General features: G+C 42.0%; 2 protein-coding genes and 1 long non-coding RNA gene across 4 annotated transcripts in view; all 3 read left to right on the plus strand.

Moving 5' to 3' along the window:
• The window catches only part of LOC116704570 (nucleolysin TIA-1), an 11713-nt gene extending 8266 nt beyond the window's left edge, over positions 1-3447 (plus strand). The window contains exons 11-12 of one of the 2 annotated variants that reach the window (XM_032540148.1): positions 257-411; positions 1475-3447. In XM_032540148.1, the coding sequence (XP_032396039.1) occupies positions 257-411; positions 1475-1613 (294 nt within the window). In that variant the 3' untranslated portion in view covers positions 1614-3447. The remainder of the gene's footprint in view (positions 1-256; positions 412-1474) is intronic. The other variant, XM_032540149.1, reaches the window with a different exon arrangement.
• A 1141-nt stretch (positions 3448-4588) lies between these two features.
• Positions 4589-11494, plus strand: c16h2orf42 (chromosome 16 C2orf42 homolog). Its single transcript, XM_032540151.1, has 8 exons — positions 4589-4969; positions 5910-7080; positions 7976-8095; positions 8727-8831; positions 9704-9811; positions 10194-10294; positions 10497-10650; positions 10725-11494. Exons 2-8 carry the CDS (start codon positions 5961-5963, stop codon positions 10955-10957), a joined length of 1941 nt encoding a protein of 646 aa, XP_032396042.1. The 5' UTR covers positions 4589-4969; positions 5910-5960; the 3' UTR covers positions 10958-11494.
• Positions 11495-12100: 606 nt separating this feature from the next.
• LOC116704574 (uncharacterized) overlaps positions 12101-23313 on the plus strand; it is an 82627-nt gene continuing 71414 nt past the window's right edge. Inside the window, exon 1 of the long non-coding RNA XR_004335719.1 lies at positions 12101-12611. This is a non-coding gene — a long non-coding RNA (uncharacterized LOC116704574). The remainder of the gene's footprint in view (positions 12612-23313) is intronic.

Below are 23313 nucleotides of genomic sequence, written 5' to 3' on the forward strand. Positions count from 1 at the left end.
TTTGTTCTGGCTGTGGCGAGTAGCCGACGTGCTGTTGTGAGTCGCGTTGAAAATTACATCTAGCTATGGTGACCAGCCACGCTGAGGCGTCACTCATTTTGCAATGGAAAACGGACGTAGAAAGCGTTGAGTCAAGGCGAGTCGAGTCGAGCTGTTACCAGCAGTGGAAAAACGCCATAGGACTGCTACAGTGTTTGCTCATTGACTGTGGTGCGATGCGATACTCTGCCTCTCAAAATATAATTCTGTCTGTCAGCAGAACACGGTGAGCTTTGCGGCGCAGCCCTACAGTCAGTGGGGTCAGTGGTACAGCAACACCGCTGCACAGCAGATTGGTCAGTATGTGCCCAACGGATGGCAGGTGCCGAGCTATGGAGTCTACGGACAGACCTGGGATCAGCAGGGCTACAAGTGAGTACCAGAGATGGCGTCGCTCGAGAGCAAGCGGCCTTTATTGGGAACTTTGTTGTCATGCAGCCATTGTGCTCCTCTCCCCCTCCCCGAACCTGATTGTTTCTTTCCCTGCCAGTTGCTATCACCATGGCAACACTAAATGGGTGTATACAACATGTTCGGCTCGTATTGTACTTCATAATATTCCCCATAGTAACCTTGTTCACATGGTTTCACTCACTTTGTAATACGAGCAACAGCAGGGAGCTGTCATTCTGAATAGGGGGACTATTTTTTGCAGCCAACGTATATTTGATGTGTATTTCTGATATGTATTTAAGACGGTTATTAGGGTTGCTTTAGAAATGGCTTTGGAAGACGTGTTTTGGTGAAAAGTCGACAATAACTTGAACTTTTTTTCAATGCTGTTGTCTTCACTCAACAATCTCTATCGCCCTCAGAAACCCGCAGCGTAGCTTTAATATTTTCATCTCCTAGCCACATGTTTCCCTCTCCATTGGCCTGATCACAAATCGCTGTTCTTGGTTTTCCGGGCTGTGTTAATCAGCGTAAACCCCAATCTAGTCCACATATGGTGGTGATGCACCTGAAGCTGCCAAAAGTTGTAGCGTTTATATAGCTTGCCTAAAAACTATCCACGAATGTAACAAACGTGGATGAATCAAATTCATAAACTCATTCACGCCACACGTCATTGGGGTGGCAGTAGCCCAGTGAGTAGGGGGGTTGGGAAAACCGGAGGGTTGCTGGTTCAAGTCCCCATAAGGACCAAAGTGTGGTGGTAGACTGGTAGCTGGAGAGGTGACAGTTCACCTCCTGGGCACTGCCAAGGTGCTCTTGAGCAAGGGACCAAACCCCCAACTGCTCGGGGCGCCTTTCCATGGGCAGCCACACACACACACACACACACACACACACTCTGACATCTCATTCCCGTTGCAGGAATAATAAAATATAAATTATTATTAAAATTAAATGGTTGAACTGATGTATCTGATTAACGCTACAACAGCTTTCGTTAACATTTGTCCAACTGTATGGTTTCTGTCTGTCGTTGCAGTCCTCTACATGCCGGTGCCGGATGGACAGGTGTGGGCGCCGTGAGCAACGGGAGCATGGTGGAGCCCGGGCAGGGAGTCAACGGGACGGTGCTGACCAACCAGGCTGGCATGAGCGCCGCTGGCTACCACACCCACTGATCACTGATCCCAGTAGCCCTCTCTCAGCCTCTGAGGCCACAAGGATGATACTCTGCTGGGGAAGGAGCGCATTAGATGTGCTCTCTCTGTTACCACACAAAGTTATTCTGTTAGAGAGGCTGGTCCGCCATTTTATCAATCTTTACCAGCCCATAACTTCACCCACTGCCCAAATCTACAAGTGTAAAGAAAACGATCCACTCCAGAACACTTAAACACTGTTAATACAGCTAATTGCTAATGCACCTTGCATTCCTGGTCCCATTTTATTGTTTGGCGTATTTTTGTAATGCCTGCAGAGAACTGGCCAAATGTAAATTATACGACGTGTCAAGATATTTCTAGGACAGTCACATTTTAGTTTAAAATGTAAGAGGAATTAATTCTATTAATACACCAGGTTTTCTTTGTTTTCAGCCCCTCAGAGCCAAAGAGCAAGGGCAGAATTGAACACCAATGTTGGCAATCATACAGGGAGAAAAGGCTACCAACTTTGCCACAGAAAGCACTCAATAGTCCACACTAAGTAATGCAATGTAGTGAGTAAGGGGTGTGATTTTAATTTTTCTCAATTGGAAGCTCTCACTCTCACATCCGGTCTGTCCACCCGTCACTGAAGTGAAAAACAAGTCCAAGAAAGTTCTCAGGGTGTTGTCATTCAGTCATTCTGTGAAATGTAGGAAATCACTGAGTAGAAGAAGTAGACCGGTTGAGGGAAAGTGGAAATCACAAAGCAAGTAAAATTTCAGTGCTCCTTCACTTTCATCTCCCAGGACGAACTGAGCAGACTGAAGAGAATCCAGTCTGAGGATGAGGAATGTGTGTGTGCTTGCGTGTGTGCATGAACTGATGCTTTTACACACAAGAACAATGTCCAGTTCATCTTCCCCTGAAACAGAAAGGACTATGCCATCCTTCATTTTTTTTGCAACAGATGAAATAGTGTAATTTTCTTTTGTTTTTGATTGGAGCAACTTTAAAATGCTGACGTTGTATAAAGAGCTTTTTGCCTTTTTGTGTTTCATTTCGGGACTGTCTTATGAAGAAATGTTGCAGTGACACTATCGAAATCATGTCACGGGAGACGTTTGATGTTTGTTTATAAAACATTGTCGCTGTCAACTGTCAACTTTTATTTTTTAAATTAGATTTTCAATATCTCAAACCAACCAATTGCAGGGATTACTGCCACTCTTATCTTACTTGTAGGCAGACAAATATTGCACAAATACTTAAGGTTATCTTCACACAAAATTTGAAATACTAGGTTTCTCTTTGTTTCTGCATTCCACTTTCTTTTTGTCTGTTTTTATGTAAATAACCAAACCGTCTGTTCAATTGTACTGAATCTGTATAAAGACGACATGTTGATTAAGGAGGCGAGCTTGCTAGAAACAGCTGTTTGACAGCAGCATCCCTGTCCAGCGCTGGGCCGTGTATGGTAGACAGTGCAACATTCGATTCTTCCAGAGGCTCAGACGTCAGGCAGCATTGCTATGCAATGCAAAAGCCTTTTGATGTGCAAGTAATAATAATTTAAGTTATTGTGTCTTAAGCCTAAATAACCATTGTTTTTTTTATAGCTTAAACGACCATATACCAATCAGATTTTTGCACTGTGGCCACCATCATTTTTAATATCGTTGAAAAATCCTTTGTGATGCCTTATTATCAGTGGGTTACATTTTAATTTAACCAAAATTCATCGAAGAGTAGGCGGTGCCTAAGAATGTTTTCAAACTGTGGTCTGGCAAGGGAAGTGCTGTTGATGCTTCGGTAACGAATGGTTTTGAGTTTTTGCTTTGTCCCATTAAAATGCTGATGCTTAAAACAGCTCCCAGTCACACTGTTTGCATCTCATCCTTAAAACTAGGAGGACCACTTCAGTGCAGAGAGTGGAAGGGTTGACAACAACTTAGTTCTGATCCACTTTTATTTACAGCGCGCTCCTGTAGTATCAGAAGTGTCTCAAGCTTGCAATATATTTGAAAAGTGCCAATGTCATTTTTCTGGTCATTTCTTTCAAGTCTTAAAGTACAGGGCTAAAATTAACGTTTTAAATCAATCCACTGATTATTTTCTGGATTAATTGATCACATTTTTAGTCTATGAAAAGTCAAAAGAAATTGTATGAAAAAAAAAATCACAATTTCTCAAAGCTCAAGGGGACGTTTTTAAATGTTTTATCTGACCAAAACTCAAAGAAATCTTCACATTTGAGAAGCTGAAGCAGAGAGCGTTTACATTATTACGCTTCTAAAATTGCTGAAGCTATTAATACATTATATAACTTTACTGATTAGTATTTTTGCCAATTGACTAATGGCTTAATCCACTAATCTTTCAGCTCTAATACAGTACATGCGCTGATATTTGCCCATGGTTGTAGCATTCAGGACACTGGTCATGTCCTATTGGATTTTGTTTTTTTAGTTAAATGATTTGTAGGATGATTTCAGTATGTTTATAATTTAAACTTAAACAAAATTCAGCACTCCACCTGAATTTAATTCATGTCACTGCGATGCTTTACTCTATGGAGCTGTAATTTGCAATTAACAATCTTAGACAAATTGGGAACCTGGTACTTAATAACTAGACAATAGATACAAATGTTATAGGAGCGTAATTTTAGTTTGACTTAATTGGAGCTTAAATGATCAATGGAAAAAAAAAATTTACATTGTGCCTGGGAGACTGTTAACGTTGCTCCGGGTTGTTCTGTCCCATTTAGGCTAAATATAATTTACAATTCCTTATAGAATTAGTTAATTAGTCCATTAGTTGATCTACAGAAAATTAGTTGACAATCACTAGGAAACCTGCAGCAGTTCTTTGGTGTCAGCTTTCCCATGTGAGTACATTTTTCTGTTTTATGTCATAGTAAACTGAATACATTTTGGGTTTCAGACTTTTGGTTGAACAAAACGAGACATCTGCAGACTTCAGTGGACCGCTGAACTGTTGACTAAAGACTGAAACGATCAATTGATTCATCCGAAACATGCAAAACCGAGAAGAATTTAACCTAAACAGCGGGTGGTCACGCATTCTAATACGCAGTGAGTGTGTTCTTAGTTAACTGGATTTGTAAAGGCCGAAGTCAAAAGGAAACGCCTGGAAACTAATTTAAACTCGAGCGTCTGCCCGCCGATTTACATGAACTACACCTCCAATGATGCAGCGCTCCCAGAGAGGCCGCCCTCCCCTTTCCCCCACGTGATCGTCTCCGACCAATGGGGACTGTCGTTACAGGCGCAATGCGGCTGTCGGGATGTAAGGAGGAATGGCGACGGTCGACACGGTTTCGGACTTCAGAGTAGAGCTGGATGTGACCAAACAGAAACTGAACACAGGTAGTACAGGTACATTTGCTTTAAAAACACCCAGTATCCTCGCGGGTAGCACGGGTGGTGTGTCTGCAGCGAGGCGGGGCGGGGCGGCATCACAACATAGGCTACATGATGATGCATTTAAAGCATTACGAAGCATTTAAACTGTTACAGTGAAGTCATATTGTTAGCAAAACTTAAGAAAGCAATGAGAGTTTAAATAAAGTTGAATGCAATTTTAATTGTGTAAAAAAAAAAATATTTCTTTCTTAGTCACTTTACACTGTAGGCTATGATACATGGATGTTACTTTATATTACTGCCATACTGATATTATATTGGTACTGTACATACAGTACTAGTACTCATAGACTGTGTGTTTCTACTGCAAAGCTGTCTACATAATAGGATTCATATTTATAGTTATTACTACAGGTTTGGAATCAGCTGTCATGTTGATGTTTTCCTTCTTAACTTTCCTTCTTATTGCTGTTTTAACAGAAATATAAAAAAAACTCAGTTAAATTCAGACATTTGAAATAGATTTGCCCCCATAATAAGAATTCGTAAATGATTTAAACCTCTATATAGTGGATGTCCTCTCAGTGTTGCATGACAGGGGAAAATAATGTTGACATGTTGAAGACCCACAATAATTATTGAAGCACAACAGATATGAGGTCTCTGTTAGTACTCAGCTCGTAGCATGTTCAGCTGCTAATGCATCAGACTTCTGTTCATATTGTAGAGTTTGAAGAAGAGCTTTGCTAAAGCAACACATTTCCTGTTACTTCCAGTTTATCGGCTGCATCTTTGTTCACTTGACACTGAAACAGGAACCTGTTGCTATTTTAATCTTCACACATTTTGATGCTAAGTTAACAGTTCATTTGATCAACGACGGCTGATTTCTTTTCTGTTATCTCCAAAGAAAATTCATTGTTTCTGCTCCCTCTTTTCCCAGGTTTCAGTCCCTTCACTTCCAACCAAACTGTCAGTGATAGAGAATCCAAAAATGGAAACTGAAGTAACAGTGAGCGCCTCGTCGAGCGTGGTCTCATCCTCCGCTCCGCAGACTTTGACCGGCCAGGCCAATCTTGCAGCAAAGCAGAGAGACAGCAGAAAGACCACATCCACAACTCCCGCCTTCCTCTCCAACCTGGGGAGGGCCACTTTGCGGGGGATCCGCAAGTGCCCGCAGTGTGGCGTCTACAACGGCACCCGTGGGCTCAGCTGCAAGAACAAAGCCTGTGGGATTTCCCTCAGAAATGCTTCTGCGGCAGCGGGCAGGAACAGCAAGAAATGTGCGGTGGAGGTGGTGAAAGTGATAATAGACAGTGAGGAGGGAGTGGGGAAAGAGCGTGAGGGTGGAGGAGACCTGGGCGGAGGCTCAGGTGGAGGAGTGCAGGTGTTTTCAGTGTGCCATCGAGGAAGAGGAGCCACAGCGACGCAGTTGGGCTTTGTTGAACTCGTCCCCACTGACACGGCTATAGCGACAGGGGACGGCGCCACGCTGCTCACCCGCATCAACCTGGGCCGCTGCTTTTTGCCGTCGTGCAGGCAGGGTCAGAGGTCAAATCAGGGCGAGACAGAATCAGCAGTGGCCACTTCAAAACAGTCCTCGGACAGCCTCTGCGTCCACATCAAGCAAGCCATAGAGTGCCAGAGCCGCGCGACGCCGCTGACATTAAAAAGCTCCGTCCTGGAGGGTCTGCAGGCCTCCATCCAAGCCAGGGAGGAGCTGTGGAGGCTGGCCACAGAGTCTCCGGGGCCCCTGGTGCAGCGGGTCGCAAAAGACAACCTGGTGGTGAAGTGCCACACATGTTCCCAGCATCCTCTGGGGCTGCTGCATCTCACTGTGGGTGCAGGTGGACTGATTTCAAAGAGCGAGAGGCGGGGCCGAGAGCAGCAGCAACAGCAAGTCGTCTTTCACTGCGCCTGTCAGGTCAGCAGCAGCAGAAGAAGAAGTAGACCTGGTGTCGATGGAGCCGGTGGAGCCACCAACTCTCCTCCTCCGCCTCCCAGCGCTGTCCCGTCACAGCCCTGCCTTCACTTCTACGCCTGTGTGTGTGCCTTTGCAAGCGATGAGAAACTGGCGTCAGAGTTTGCTGCTTTCATCAACTACACGCCCAGTGGTAGAGTAACTGAGCCTGTTGTTTTCTGTCAGTTTCAACCGGTTTTAAAGGAATAGTTCACATTTTGGAAAATACGCTTATTTGATTTCCTGCCGACAAGATAAGAGTCTCCACGGCCTTTTCTTACAACATCACGGTGATGACTGGACTCAAGGAAGTCACTGTCAAGAAGCCATTAAATGTACTAGAACATTTTTTTGCAACATATTTTTTATTGAAAAAAAAGAAGAAGAAAGAAAACATTTTTTTGCTCTCCCTCTAAAGAAACCACCTTCCCGCCTAGACCACTTTCTGACAAATCATAAAACTGGGACATGCACTCAGTTTCCAGTTTATTCGGACCACCTATCTAAAAGTAATGTAGTGTAATAGAACATTACTGCAGTACATCCTCCCTTTATGAGGGTTATAAAGTTCCGTTTTAGAGAGGTGCTTCTGTTATTCAGCCTGCTCTCGTTGATATAAATGGGGTGGACCAAAAAATAGAAACCGTTTAACACAATGCAATTTAACAGCAGCACAAACAGCAGCCTCCAAAATGATCATAAACACACCTCTAAAACACAACCTCCATGAAGGAAGGACGGCTCTAGTTTTAGCTAGGTGTACCTAATAAACTGGCAACTGAACGGATTTATATCTAATCCACCCTCCTAGGACTCCTGTCCTGATCTTAACATCAGATCCCAAATAGTAATGCACAAACATGAAAAAGAAAAAACAACCAAATCAAAGATTATTAACATCAGTAAAGAACTTTTAAGCCAAGCTAACTATTTCCCTCTGTTTCCAGTCTTCACCCTAAACTCAGTTGAGCTAATTGTCCGGTGGCTCCACTATTTGATTCAATAAGACCTGTTGCTTATAATCTCTTTCTCCGTGTTCTTCCTTTCAGGTGTCCAACCAAACGCTACCAGTAGACTAATCAGTCCCAGTGAGAAGACGCTGCAACTCGCCGGACCCGTCAGCTCTCATCAGAAAACAAAGAAACTTCGCCTGGATGAATCTCTCTCTGGTGGTTTCATCATAATACCTCCGGAAATATTTATCATTAATACTCATTAATGCAGGATGGTTCTCCGAAGCATGTTTGTCTGAATCTTCCACTGTCCTCCCTTCTCTGTCTCTTTGTCTATCTTGATCAACTTCTTGTTCTTTTAATTTCCTGCCCCCTCAGTGGCCTCTGTCTCTGGGGTGGGGAAGGAGGGACTGTCGGCCTCCGGCCTCACCAAAGCTGGTCAGAGGAAAGCCCCCTGTGCTGGTGGGCTGAAGGCACCAGGTGCTGCCTGTCTGCCCCCCCCCTCCCCCGCTGCCTTTTCATCTTTCTGCTGCCTAAATCTGTCTGTTAAAGAGCCTTGCATCGTCTTAGACATCTGTCTCTATCTTTATCATCCCTCTGTCTAATCCTGCAGCACTAATCCTGAAAAGAACAGCGCCGCACTGTAGTGGACACAGAGCATATTTTAACATTTAATTTGAAAACATTTACAGGCTTCTTTAATTAAAGTTGACAGGCAAAAGATTACCAGACTTAAAAGACTAAATAAGTGGTTGCTGGGTGGTCCACTTAAAGAAAAAAAAGAAGATAATGAAGGAGTGTTTGTTGTGTTACTTGATCTTCTAATTTGTGTGTTTTTTTGTCTCAGGGAGTACGCAGGTCGTGGATGAGCGCACAGTGGCGATGGGCTTCCAGCAGTGGCTGGCCAGCGTCACAGAGAGGATCCACCAGGCGATGCACTACCAGTTTGATGGTAAACCTGCAGCTTGCTAGGTTGTTCTCTTCCTATATCCAAAGTTGACTTAGTGGAAGAATCCTTTAGTAATGATTGATTAACTTCTGTAAAATAACATTAATCAAATGAATAAGGTTTACGTTGTAGGACATAATGTCTTTTAATACTACTACTTTATTAGGATTTCCTAAATCAGTAGTAATAACTTTCATTAATCAAATATTCTTCTACTTAAATATTTCAACTCTGGAGGATTAAAGCTTTATAGCTCCATATTGAGACCAACTTATAGGTTGCCATAACGTGTGTTGTGGTGGGGCGGCCTCTAGCTCACCTGGTAGAGTGCGGGCCCCATGTTGGTTAAGTCCTTGCCAGCGGCCCGGATCCGAATCCAACCCGAGGTCCTTAGCCTTCCCCCCCCCCCCTTCTCTCCCCATTTCCTGTCTCTCTTCAGTTTTTCTAGATAAAGGAAAAATCCCTAAATATTTTAAAAGATAAGATTGTGTTCTGGCTGTATGATGCTACAATCGGATTTTGATCCCTTTGGACGGAGCCAGGCTAGCTGTTTTTTCTTGTTTCCAGTCTTTATGCTAAGCTACGCTAACTACCAATCAGACATGGGAGTGGCATCAATCTTCTTATCTAAGTCTTGGATAGAAAAAAGAATACGCATATTTTCCAACCTGTCAAACTATTCCTTTAAGAAATGAGAGAGGGAAAAAAACGATTCCTTTCAATCTGGCAACCCATAAGTCTTAATTATGGCTTACATACTGATATACAAAGCCTTATTTACTGTTTTTAGCACCTAAACCTGTAATTCTCTGCAGGAGGACTGGCCTTGGTCGCTTGTTGCATTCAGTGATAATGTGTTGGTGTTGTTCCATCAGGGAAACCACAACCTCTGGTGTACCACATCCCCCAGGAGTTCTTCAACGCTCTACAGCAGCGCCTGTCGCTGGGCTCCAAGAAGAGGAGGCTGCCCAACTTCACAACAGGTGAAATGATATTAATTATGTGGCATCATTTAATATGATGTGACATCATTAATAAAGTACTTCTTATCACACTTGTGTGCCTGGAAATCTGGAGCTACAAGTGTTTGTGCTGCATCACACGCAGTTATCTCACGGAAAGTAACTAAGTACATTTACTCAAGTACTGTACTTAAATACTATTTTTAGGAATTTTAATATTTCCATTTTAGGTTGCAAGGCTACTCCACTACATTTTGTGTATACACTTTGTATAGTTTATCAATAGAAAGTATAATCAACAAATAAATTATAATGTATTATTAAAAATGAAGCTGAGAGAGAGTCCATTCATGCTGTAAGTGGTCTCTTTCTTTCTCTCGCTCGCTGTCTGTTTGGACGTCAGCGTTTGTGAGAAATGATGGACTTCCTCTCGGCTCTTTCTCCAAGTACACCTGGCACATCACCAATCTCATGCAGGTCAAACGCATCTTTGACACCTCAGAGGTAAAAACCCTTCCATTTTCACTTTTTGTGCCCCTGGCTTTTACAGTTTCAGGTTGATCTTTTGATTAAAATCTCTCTGAACATTGTTCTCTTACAGTCAAGCTTCTAGAAAGCAGAGAGGATATGAGTTGATGAAAGTGTTCGTACATTCAAACTTACACCATTCTCTGTACTTCCCTCCACCTCGCTGTCTGTCCACCAGTTGCCTCTGGAGCTCTCTCAGAGTTTTGTAAAGAACGTTGACGGCTCTTATTCACGTTTTCGCTGCCCTGAGCCTCCACCTGAACAAGACGGATACAGGACAGATCGGCCGCAGGCCATACGACCGATGGAGCTCCGCACTTTCCTCAAAGTCGGTGAGTGACTTGTTTTCAGCTGCAATATAGCACCAAGATATCCGCTGTATATTCACACTGTTGTGTCTGTGCAGGACCAGTGGATCAGAAGGAGGTCAGTCCGTTTGTGATCGAGTGGATCCCAGATGTTCTCCCTCGCTGTCAAATGGGAGAGCTCCGGATCAGCTTTGAATTTGGCCACCAGCAGAGTGGGCAGCCGGAGAGCTGTGAGAAAACGAGCGCGGCAGAGAAAGGAGGTCGTAACAAGTCGGACTTGACCCAGTCCAAACACAAAAAGGCTGTTGACATCCTTCAGATCATTGTCTAAAAGTAACCCGTGTCCACATCTGCAACAGTGTGTTTTGTCATGACAGATATGGATGAATATAACTCATATTTACATGTACAGTATGTGACTTACCTCATGTATCCATGTTATATTATGCAACGTATGAATTATCAATTGCCATGTCATTTACACAGTACAATGTTGATCAGTCATTATGCATTTTCCTTAAAATATTTATGATGTCAAACTCACAAAAACAAAAAAAACTAAGTATATTTTAAAGAAAAATATTTATTTTTTAAACACATATGACCTCTACATGTTTTTTTATACTAAAGACAGAGCACACAACCAGAAAGAATGTGAAGAAACAAGCATTTAAAACAAAATAAGAACTTTTTGTTTGTTTTTATATCAATTTGCGACAGATTGCGTCGCAAGACACATTAACTTTATCCCATTACCTAACTTTTCCTGAAGGTGTAAAAAACGCTGTTTTAAATCTCTCAAAGAAAGATTTTTGGTTTGCTATGTAAGCATTAAGAAAATAAAACACATTTAATGGATAAAAGGTCTGTATATTGGCAAAAATAAATAACCTTCATAGATAAATGAAGGGATTTTTGTTTGTTAATAGAATTTCTCCACAACTATTTGATGGATCGCCATACAATTTGGATCAGACATTCATGCTCCCGTTCAGAAGGAATTCATTTTTGCATCAGCTTCAGCTGTAATTTGTTCGTAGTGCTAATTAGCAAATGTAACGGCAGCATGGTGGCTAAGTTGTTAGCGCTTCTGCCTCACAGCAAGAAGGTTCTTGGTTCGAATCCAGGTCGTTTCAGGCCTTTCTGAGCTCCGGTTTCTTCCCACCATAAAGACATGCATGCTAGGTTGGACTAAAGTTGAAAAATAGCTGACACTGGTGCATTTACAGAAATGTAGATTAATGTGCATTGCCCTAATCAAATAAATAAATCTAAGAAGATAGTGAACATGGTAAACATGATATCCTACCTGGTTAGAATCCCATTTGCCTCAGAATAAATTGTGTTTTTAGTGGTACAGTGAAATTTATAAATAAAAAAAATCTGGATTAATGCATGCCCATAAACTATGAAGCGCTAAAATCATAGACAGTTACGAATTAAATAGTTTGCCACGCATTCTTTACGCTCATTGGCTGTTGCCCTGCTGCAGTTTGATTGGCCGTTTGCCAAGCTGGTGTCCTCAGTGGCTCGTAGTTGGCCGCAGTTAGGATTTTAGAAGAGGAATGTGGTCTGTCACCATGAAGGATGTGGATTATTTTATATCAAACACTAGCCAGCTAAAGTCTTCCATAAAAAAGGAAGACATTAAACATCTCGGTGCCCACCAACCGCGAAATATTGTTATGAAATAAACCTCTGCTATCAATAATCAGATATAAGTTAGAGTGGTTCTCCAGGACAAAATGGCTAATGGTAACTGCTAGCTTGTCAGAGAAGACGTCGTTTCGCTTCCCGCCGTGTGTAACGTTATTCATCGGAGGGGATGGTTCTCGGTCAAGGACAGGCTTTCAGGGCCTCAAGCGTCTTTCTGAAAGGATTACGAAAACATGAAAGCTGCAGGACAACATCTAAAATTGGGTTTAGCTAGCCCAGGTTGACAACGCATACAAACGTGGAATTGAGCAGCAAGCAATGGAGAACAGGTATGTGCCCAGCCACGTCATCACCTGTGTTAAACTGTGTGAAATAGGGCATTATATCGAGTTGTACAGTTGTAGAATTTTCTTGTTTTGTTGATATCCACAGTAGTTGTTGCCCCACCATTTAATTTCTACCTAAAATTGCCACTGTAAAGTAACCAACGAAACATGAGCATGTTAGCGGACATTAGCTTTTTAGCTAGCTCCTCAAAGCAGTGCTGCATGCACGTGCTCCTCGAGCGGTCACATTTCCAAGTTGGGAAGTTCTTCCGACTCTTCCTGATCCTTTAATGGTAGTATAATGTGGAAACAACATGGACGCTTCAAAGGTGTGTTTTATTTTATTGTCCAGTGCGTTTGGGTGGCAGTACTTTGTCTGTAGGGGGTTGGGAGCTGGAGGGTTGCTGGTTCAAGTCCTCATACGGACCAAAGTGTGGTGGTGGACTGGTAGCTGGAGAGGTGCCAGCTGGAGAGGTGCCAGCTCAAATCCTGGGCACTGCCAAGATGCTCTTGAGCAAGGCACCTTGTATAGGTACTGAGCATGTGTGTGAAATAACAGAGTGAAAACATTGTAATTTCCCCTTGCAGGATTAATAAAGTATACTTTTTTTTTAAAATTTATAAACAACAGCAGTTACAAGTATTTCCAGTTTGAAGCTTTCTGGAGCGACCTTAATGGTTCCTGCCTGTTTCCTAACGCTGACTGGAGATGTAAAAGTCTTGAGTTCGCATCAATATTTTTGCAATATTAGGACCTGCTCCACATAAGAGATGTGTGTTGTTGTTAGTGCTGAATGTTGGTGGCACTTTTTGTGGAATAGAAGTTGTGTTACTGTTGTATTACCTCCCCAACTTCCATTAGTTGATACCCAAATTTTCACCAGCAGATGGAGACGTAAGCCTGCTCTTTTCCCATCACAACATTGGATTAATGCTTTTCAAGGAAATACAAGCAGAGAAGGTGGAATACATTAAAAAGGACTATTCAAACAGCCTTACTTTGTGAAAATCGGTATAACCAGTGTCTTGTTGTACTCTGTTTCTGTGTCAGAAAATGAACAAATATAGAAGAAAATTCTGTGTGTAACGGCATTTTCTAATTTGGCTGGAACTGGCTTTCTCCCTTCTGGGCATCACAAAGCAGGAATTACACACTTGCTGTGAGATATATCACTGGAAACATCACAGATGCTTCCAAAATTTGTCCAAATGTTCATGAATTAATTAAGATAACAAGTTAATACCATGAGAACATCACGCCAAATTATATGCTACTACTCAGAATAGCAGCTTGCACACTGTGTATCTACATCAGGGGTGTAGGCGTATAAGAGCACTGCCAGCCCCCCTGGCCTCGTTCCTCCCTCACAGGCCCCCAGGACATTAGTGTTGAGTACAGCCTCTGCCTGCACAGGGGACCCGGCTGCCAGACAGCTTTGAGCCACGCATTTAGCTGTTTATGTAGTCTGTCAGTCACAGAGACGCATCAATCCTCTCCTGGAAGGAATAGCAAGCCCACTGTGACAGAGAGACTTCCTCCGTCGCCTGAAAGATGTGTTGCAGACGGAGACAGAAAGGGCCTGAGAGGGGAGGGGGGGCTGGGAGTAAGATAGAAGGAAAACATGCAGAAAGTAGAGCTTTTATGGAAACAATCATAATCAATATTATTTTGGTCCAAATTAAAATCCTGATTATTTAACACGATTACTCAGCTGACTTTTGGAAAGATACTTTTAGACACCTTAAAACTGTTCCTGTTGAACTTATGTAATTGCACTTCAAATAACAAGACAAAATAAGAGTCTACTTACAAAATGTAATGTGCAAGGTAATCATTTTTCTTGTTTACATTGTTTTTGTGATCGTTAAGAGCCGAAATTGCTATAAAAATTTGTTTCTCTATTTCCTTACTGTTATAGTGATACTATTACTGTTTTTGTTTACTCCTTGATGGCATTTTGTTCACCCTTGTGTGTAGTGTTAGCTATCTTGCTAACAGTTAGTGGCGCTACAGGAAAAGTCAGTAGGTTTCATCATCTGGGGAATGAATGTCTGTACAAAATCTCATAGCAATCTGTTGGATATTTGCTGCTCAATTTCAGTTTAAACCAAAGTGGACTTTTCCTTCTCAATAGCCGTCATGGCTAAAAGGAGTTTGGTAACTAGAGAAAAAAAGGAGAAAAGAACAATTCTCGCAACCACGTCAGTTTAAGGTCATGGCCAAGTCAACAATGTCTGTCTTATTATATGATTGAGTGAGTGGAAGCAGCCAAAATACGGCTGACCGTAACTGCACGTCTGTCAACACCAGGCCACAGACAGGCACTGAGCCGACAGCTTTCTCCTAGCTCTGTCAGTCCACATTATACACACACAAATGTTTTCCAAGATCATATAAATTGCATTTACTGACACTGATCTAACTGTACCCTTTTCCTGTCTTTTGTAATACCATATTTGGGGTTGAGAGCAGCTTACATCGTTTGGAAACAACCCAAATAGTCTGCTCCTTAATCTACATGTTGGCCATTTCTTTCATTATCTTCTAATGTCATTGGTTTTAGGATAATGTACATTGTTGTTGTCCAGTCAGGCGTGGCCTCATTTGAATGTGTAGTGAACGTCGTGTGGGTGGATGAAAGTTATGTTTAAATGATTTATCAATGTGTTCTTTTGCTAACGTTAGATATTTACACAGCTAAAAGACATGTTTAACATCACGGAGATTAGTTTTGTTAGGGTGTTCACGAACGTTAGCTGACGTTAGCTTCTCTGTGTTGCCGGATCAGATCGAGTTTGGACCTGAGACAAAAACCTGTCTCAAACAAAGTTAATTTGTCTTTTAGAAAAAATGCCATTTTAGTGTTAAAATGTTGAGGCTTTGGAAAATTGGGTCCAATATCTACTTTGGTGACTATGGGCCGAAAGAATCGCTCAGAATCTGTGTTCACGTTCACTTCTCCCGTTGGAATCAATACACTCAGCACCTGCCTCTCGCCTCCTAGAGAGGCGTGGCTGTGGTGGAGCCAATGTGACGCAGATACAGGAAACTACTCTGAGCTAATGTCAGCTATCGAAGTATCAGTTCTCAAGACATTGTGCTATCAAGCTAATAATACCAATGTTAACATGCTGATGTTTGAGAGCTGTAATGTTTGCCACTACATCCTCCATGTAGGGCTGCACAATTAATCGAATTTTAATCGCGATCACGATTTGGACTTCCCACGATCAAATTTGCGTGATCGAGCAATTATTTTTTATAAAGCATCATTTCATAGAACGCTCCGGGTTTTTTGCAAAGCCCATCTCCCGCTCCATAAAGCCGTCTGCTCATGAGCCAGTCAGAGTAGTTCACTGCACCCCGTGCAGCTAAGTTTCTAGATGTAGACAGTCCCAGAGGACAGAGTGTGAGGAAAACTCAACAGATAGCAGTCGGTAATACGGCGTCTCAAGGTTTACCAGTTTACCATTAACGCAACACTTGTCCATTTGTTGTTTTTCAGCATGGACCAGGTGTAGTCGGTGCTAGTTACGTCTGTTACTTTAGCTCTTCTAGGACGCACCGTGCTAATGTCCCGCATCCGCTGCAATGCTGTTTATATGGATACGGTTTATTTTGCGTTACATGACCCATTTCGTCTGTAAAGCCATGCCTGTGTTGGATCTTTCTACGCTCTCTCGTCCTACTCTCTCTCCTCTTACTCTCCTCGCGCTCCGCCACACAGCGCCGCCGTCCCCACTTCTGATATTTGTCTACATGTTTATTTTTATTAACACAGCTGTATATTGTTAAGTATGAGGGGCACCTGTATTTGCACCAGTGTTTCCGCGGGTAACCGCTATCGCGCCGCTACGGCGAAGAACACAGAAGAGTTATGAATGCAGCTAACTTCAGTTGGTAGTAACAGCGTGGGAGACGGAGCTGCTGGACCTGGACCAGAATGTGACCCATGGCCAGAATATTATAGTTCATAAAAATGCAGCGCAGTGAAGATACAGACGTTTAATACACACGACGTGTGTATCCGCCGTGCTGGACCCTTTCATAATGGTCAGCCGTCTCTCTGTGGTACGTCCATCACACTCCCTCTCGCAGTTATAAATAGCCTATGTGACAATAAAATTAGTTTTGGTTAAAATCAACAAATAATCGTGAGAATAATCGCGATCAAAATAATCGCGATTATCATTTTGGCCATAATCGTGCAGCCCTACCTCCATGTTAGTTAACATAGCATGCTAACATCTGCAAATTAACGCTAAACACAAAGTACAGCTGAGGTCGATGGGAATGTCGTTAGTTTAGCAGGTATTGGGTCATAAACCAATGGCGACATGCTAGATTAAAAGTCAGGGGATGACCAAAATCATTAGGATTCATCCTCTGGGGATTATGAATGTCTGTACCAAAGTTCATGGCAATCCATCAAACGATTGAGATATTTCAGTCTGGACTGAAGTGGTGGATCGACCAACACCGCTATCTCTAAAGCCAAGCTGCTGCCATGGCTAAAAACCATTCAGGTATTGATTTTGTATTGAATCCAAAGAATATTAAGGTAAAGAGCAATAAAGTGCAAACATATTGATTTGTAACCTGCCTCTTTGTCCAAATACAAAATAAGCTTATGTCATTGGCAAGGAAAGACATTCAATGCAAAACAACACTTTTTAATGTCCATACACAAATAACCTCAATGAGGAAAGTCCATTAATTGGCTGTGCACATGCCTACCATCATCATTGGAAAAAAAATGCAAAATATCTTCTTGGTGTGTGCTTGGTGGATTTCTCCTCAAACATCGAAACAATGTAATTTTAGCAAAAGAAATTTTCACTTATAAATGTAGACGCTCTTCTAATATCCTCTTTCTTTTACATTGTTAGTTTGTTGCGGCAGCGTCTTGAGGGATAGTCTCTCATCTCTTGAGTCAACTGGGTAATAAGAAGGTCCAGAAAGGTTACTACAATCTGCACGCAATGAGTAGATACCGTGCTACCAAGCAGAAACTAAAACATTAAAAGGGGGAAAACCTTGAGGAAACACAGATCATCAGTAACCGAGGTCAGTTCTCTCTGAGCCAAATGAACAAGGCAAAACAAATGATCTGAGCCTGCCTGGCAGTCACACACATTAGATATGCACACTCAGTGCACCTGCACTCAACAACACACACGCTAATCTAACGTGGTGCCCTTTGGTGTCTGACAAGGGGGAAGTAGACCTGCCAACAAGTCATCTACCTGCCAACTGGAAGAGGTAGAAGCAGACTGACAGGACTTGTCAACACATCCGTGATGACTGACGACAAACTTGCAACATTTCTACATCCTCGATACAAACTCCACTCCCCCTACCTCAACAGAAAGTCATTAACTCATGGCGGAGGCAGGACAAGACAGAGAAAGTGATCAGGAGAGCTGGCCATAATGAGCCGATGGACCCTTTACCTTACGACCTCTGAACCCTGGCTGTCAATCCTCCAGTCAACCATCCAATTCCGAAGTCAGTCCCCTGACAATCCATATCTCAATTCCCCAGTCTGTCTCCCATGATTGCCACTGGCCGCACAACAACCCATATCGATAACCACATATTAGGAGGGTTAAATCATCCCTGAATGATGGATGACTTTGTGGAGTGACTCGATTTTTGCCTTACATTGTCAATATCGTGTGTATTAGACCCTCAACCAAGTACATGTTCCAGGAAGTTTTTAACAGTTAGTAGATTTTAGCAGAGTAGCTTCTCACTGGTGACTGACACCGCTGTTGGCAGCTCAGTCGTGATAACTCCTAATTGAAAGCTTACTGAAGTCTAAGGGGCCATCCACACGGAAACGCTGTTTGGTGTAAACGCACAATAAACCTGAGTTGAAACATTATCCATGTTTTTCCTTCGTTTGAAGTGCGACTGGTGCATTCATTTTATTTTTAGGGGCATTTTAGGCCTTTATTTCCACAGGACAGATGAAGACATGAAAAGAAAGAGAGACGGGGAATGACATGCTGCGAAGGGCTGCAGGTTGGATTTGAACCAGCAGCCGCTGCATCGAGGAGTAAGCCTCTATGTGCGCCTGCTCTACCCGGCCAAGCATTCTTAATTAATAATGTTTAATGGTACCTGACTGGAAAATGAACATCACCTACAACTCAAGTTAGTTTTATTTATACAGCCCGATATCTCATATCTTTAATCTGTATTATTTACATACTTAGTATGTACATACATTCATTTGCATTGTCTTTTGCAGGTTTTCTGGAAATTCTGTTCAAATGTGTGCTATTTATGAATAGAAACTAGACTAGACTAGTGAGTACGAATCTTTGAACTGAAAAAAAAACTATTCGTACCACCAAAGAGATGTCTACTGCTACAACCATCAGTACTGTGGCGGATCCTACTTTGTTCAACACAACCACTACATAATACTTACTCTAGCTAGACTTAGAAACCGTTTTGCCACATGTAAATTCACATGTTTTTCTCATACATACCACATCACCACTGCATGTTAACTTTCCCTCTTCTGACTTCCTCCTGATTGTTGCGCTGAGCGGAGTCATCATCAGATCTATCAGTGCAGAGTCATTGCCTGAGGAAACATGGGCCAATTATGGCCATAAATAATAATGGGAGAGCGCGTGTGGCATGATGACTGATGGCCATCTCCCACAGCTCATTTACATGGCTTTTGTGTGGCCATCCGCAGCTTTGCTCTGTTGAAGTGCTCAGAAAATGAGCCTTTCACTGACTGCATACTGTATGATTCAAGGGTGGAACAGCGGCACCGGGATGGCACTAATCGCCACCAAGGTTATTATAGTTTTGCATTTTTCATTAGTTTTTATTTTTCTTTTGTTTTGACTTTTTGTTTTCAAATTTAGTTTAGTTTTAATGTTTAATATGTGACAATAACCCAACAAAAACATCATACAATTTCAGAAATATGTATTCAACAATAGCTCCAGTACATAAAGTGTAGCCTACATATGGTCATGACACAAGACGCAGCTGTAAGTGCAGAATGTGTTTGACGTGTTCCAGATAATGGATTTTTAAGGCCGATTCCGATACAAATATTTGGTTATTGAAAAATCAAATATGTTGATGTATCGGCCGATAGATATTTTAAAAAAGAAATCCAGAAACGCATAACATTTTTTCCTGTAATAGATTACTTTCTTCCGACTTTTGCTACCGCCATGATGCCAGGCGAGGGGCACGGAGTGGACTATGTTGTGTTCAAGTTGACATGGAATGTCGGAATTTCTGGGTTCCCAGTCAGAAACTATACAAGTCTATGGGAAATGTGTGAAGGGAGGGAGGGACAGGAAGTCGTCATCATCATCATACTCTGTGAAAGACATTGACAAAGACGAACACTAAGGCGATTTACTTGATAATTTTATTTTATGATTATTTCATTTTATTTTAAATAGTTTTGCAAACAGAAATTACAGTTTTAGTTTAGTTACTGTTTTTTGTAATGCTTTGTTTTAGTTTTTATTTCAGTTAACGACAATGTTTTTTCCCACTTAGTTTTCGTTATTTTGTTGGTTTGTTCCACAAACATGGATCTGAAACAAGGAAAGAAAAGGGGGTTTAGGAATTGGATGTATTTGCAAAAGATCGAGGTTTATTGTCCCTCTACGTATTGCCGTACATGCACACACTTCCTGTCTTGTGCCTTGTCTGTACTTGTCTGTGTTAGAGAAATCTATCCATCAGCATCAACTTTGCGACACAAAGGGAGATTGATTGTGTCTGTGTGGTCAGGTAACAAACCAACCGTCTCCCACACTCGAACACTCACTCTGCAGATACCTTACATGTACCTGTCAGACACCTGCCCACTTACCCCATCTTCTTTAATGCCATCCATGTCATTTTATAATGAGCTAAGTGAAAAATGATATAGTTAGTTCACAGCAGAGATTGGTGGTCCGTTTTAATTTCTCAAGGTAGGTGTCAACGGCATTCAGAGAATCCTTAATCTGTCCTTTAGGTCGGTGGCAGCCTCGAGCCAGAGAACAAAAGGCTGCAGCATGCTGACGTGTGTCCCGCGAGCTGATAAGCCTGGTTGTTAATGGTGTTAGGGTAGATTTCATTACCCCCTCCAGACTGCTCTCATTAAATAAACATCCTCCTGTCACATCCCTCACCCTGCGAGAAGAGGAGTCGCCGAGGCAGGAGGGGTGAGGAGGAGAGGAGGCATGAGTAAGATAGACAATAATAAAGTGAAATGTTAATGAAAAACGTGTCAGTCAAAGTCAAATCAGTTGCACAATTTCAGTTGATGCTCTTGCAGAATAGCTTGCAGGGCTGTTTGGCTAGCAGCATAGCTGCAGGGATGAATGTGTCAGCCTGCCGTTCCACTTCTTTGGACCAGAATGAAATATCTCAACAAATAGGAAATGGATTTGAATGAAATTCACTGCAAACATGCATGCTCCCCGGAGTGTAAATCCTACAGACTTACCTTGACCTTTCCTCTAGCGCCACCAAGAGGGTCATATTTTTTTGTTTTGTCTGAAATATTTGAAAAACAAACGGATTCTTTTTCTTTTTTTTTGGGGGGGGGCTTTTCTGCCTTTAATTCTCGACAGTAGAGTTAGGTGAGAAAGGGGAGAGAGAGAGGGGGAAGACATGCAGGAAATTGTGACACTGGCCACACTTCACTGAAACATCTTGACAACTATTGGATGGATTGCCAAGGAATATGATACAGATATTAAAGGTCCTTTTTAAGGATAAATGTAGAGAGGAGAGTTCTTTTTTTAATACAATGACTTTGGTTCTCATTTTTTTTAAGAGCCAAATGCATCACAAATGCCACTACTTTCTTCTGTCAGTTTTAAACAGACTGTATAAAATAGGTTTTAAGCGCTGCCATGCTCTCCCTTCTCTTCGTTGAGGCCTCTACGTTTACAGGCTTGTGGTGATACGCTATAGGTGCCACAAAAAAAAAATCGGTGTTTGGTTAAAATTATCGTCTTTGTCAATGTCTTTCACAGAGCAAATAACGTTATATCTTTCTAACTATGACATTTCCCGTAGATGCGTATAGTTTACGACTGGGAACCCAGAAATTCCGACATTCCATGTAGAAATTGAACACAACAAACAGTTCGTGCCCCTCGTCTGGCATCATGGCGGGACCGAAAGTCGGAAGAAAGCGTCAGAGTCCTATTCGATTATGTGTCAGATAAAAGCAAGTGCGCTGCAGTGGAAGGTGGTAAAATATGTGGACCGTTTATTACAGGGAAACGTCCCAGCTAACCTAGCTTTCCTGAACAAAGGAAAGGAGAACGCCGAGCCCCCTTTCCCCAAAACAGAAGCTAACCCCGGTAACGTTACGGAGACAACCACAGGACAGAGAACACTACAGGCGGGCTTTCACCTGCTATCCGATAGTTATTCCACTGGTTAGTAAATACACAGGAACACCAAAGCGGGAGGGAGCGTGGGTTAATATGTGGATTAATACTGGGGTGTCTACTCAACTGTGTGAGTCGATTGACTTCAAAAGGTTTCGCCGCTTTACTCGAACCAAAGTCCAAAACACCTTGACTGTTGACTGTTTACATATGTGTACTCATCAAATGTACATTGTATGTACCGGTGTTGTTCAATACATTGTGAATACATATTTCTTAAATTGTATGATGTTTTTGTTGAGTTATTATTACACAATACTTTTTCAGACCTTTTCCAATCCCCCGACAAATGACCCATATTACAAAAAAAGAACAAAGTAATCAAAACTAAGCATTTTCAAAAAATAAAAAATAAACTAGCAAACCCGCTTTAAAAACTAAAACTAAACTGAAAATATAATGAAAAATGCAAAACTATAATAACCTTGGTTTGGTACTACCAATTTGTTTTGTTTTGTCATGGTCAAGAAATCGTGGCAGAGAATTGTGATATCAAGTCTAAGCAAAAAAAATTGTGATTTGTATTTTCCCCCGAATGGTGCAGGCCTACTGCTGACCCTTACGTTCCCTCTCCTGACCTTGTGTAGACTCTTTTTCTTCTTTCCCTCCTTCTCTCCTCTGCTACGCTCTGCTCTGACTAATCTATGCCATCATCCTCTCTTCATCTATCAGGGTGCTCTCATTGTTTTGGCGTCTAGTTAATTCTCGGCTCATGATTTATCAAATTCTTATTACCGCTTGCTGAAAGCCTCATTCATTGTCCTGATGTATGGTAATCATAGTCCCGGTGTGGCTGCCTGAATCGCAACAAACCCCCTCATTTATTTTCTTCTTTCTTTCTCTGCTCCCTTCTTCCCGTCTTGACAGCCTTTCTTTTGCAAACTGTTCTCTTTTTACTTTGTCCTTGCAGTTGTCTTTGCTCATCTCCCAATAATACACTGCATCTTTGCACAAGCGCACACAAATACATAAAGCCGTCTTTTTGGGAAAATGCCCTTACTGCAACCTATAATAAAATTGACAACCCCCCTTTTAAACAGTCATGTTGGCTACATGGCAAGTTGTCACTAAACTTAGGTAAATTAAAGCTTCTTTGGTGCATTTGTTGACAAGCAGTTATTATTTAAAATAGACGTATAACAGGCTTTTTCCACAAAATATTTGTTAGGGAATACTTTGTTGGTCAGTGTATTTAAACTTCTATGTTTTATACAAGCTGTTAACTTATGAGGACGCTTTTTTTTTTTCAAGCTGATCCACA

Source organism: Etheostoma spectabile, chromosome 16 (genome assembly GCF_008692095.1).
Source record: "Etheostoma spectabile isolate EspeVRDwgs_2016 chromosome 16, UIUC_Espe_1.0, whole genome shotgun sequence".
Classification (NCBI taxonomy): domain Eukaryota; kingdom Metazoa; phylum Chordata; class Actinopteri; order Perciformes; family Percidae; genus Etheostoma; species Etheostoma spectabile.

Coding starts and splice junctions, on each gene's coding strand:
- c16h2orf42 (XM_032540151.1), top strand. CDS start 5,961: ATGGAAACTGAAGTAACAGTGAGCGCCTCGTCGAGCGTGGTCTCATCC. Junction 10,295..10,496: donor GCATCTTTGACACCTCAGAG/GTAAAAACCCTT, acceptor TCTGTCCACCAG/TTGCCTCTGGAGCTCTCTCA. Junction 10,651..10,724: donor CCGCACTTTCCTCAAAGTCG/GTGAGTGACTTG, acceptor GTGTCTGTGCAG/GACCAGTGGATCAGAAGGAG.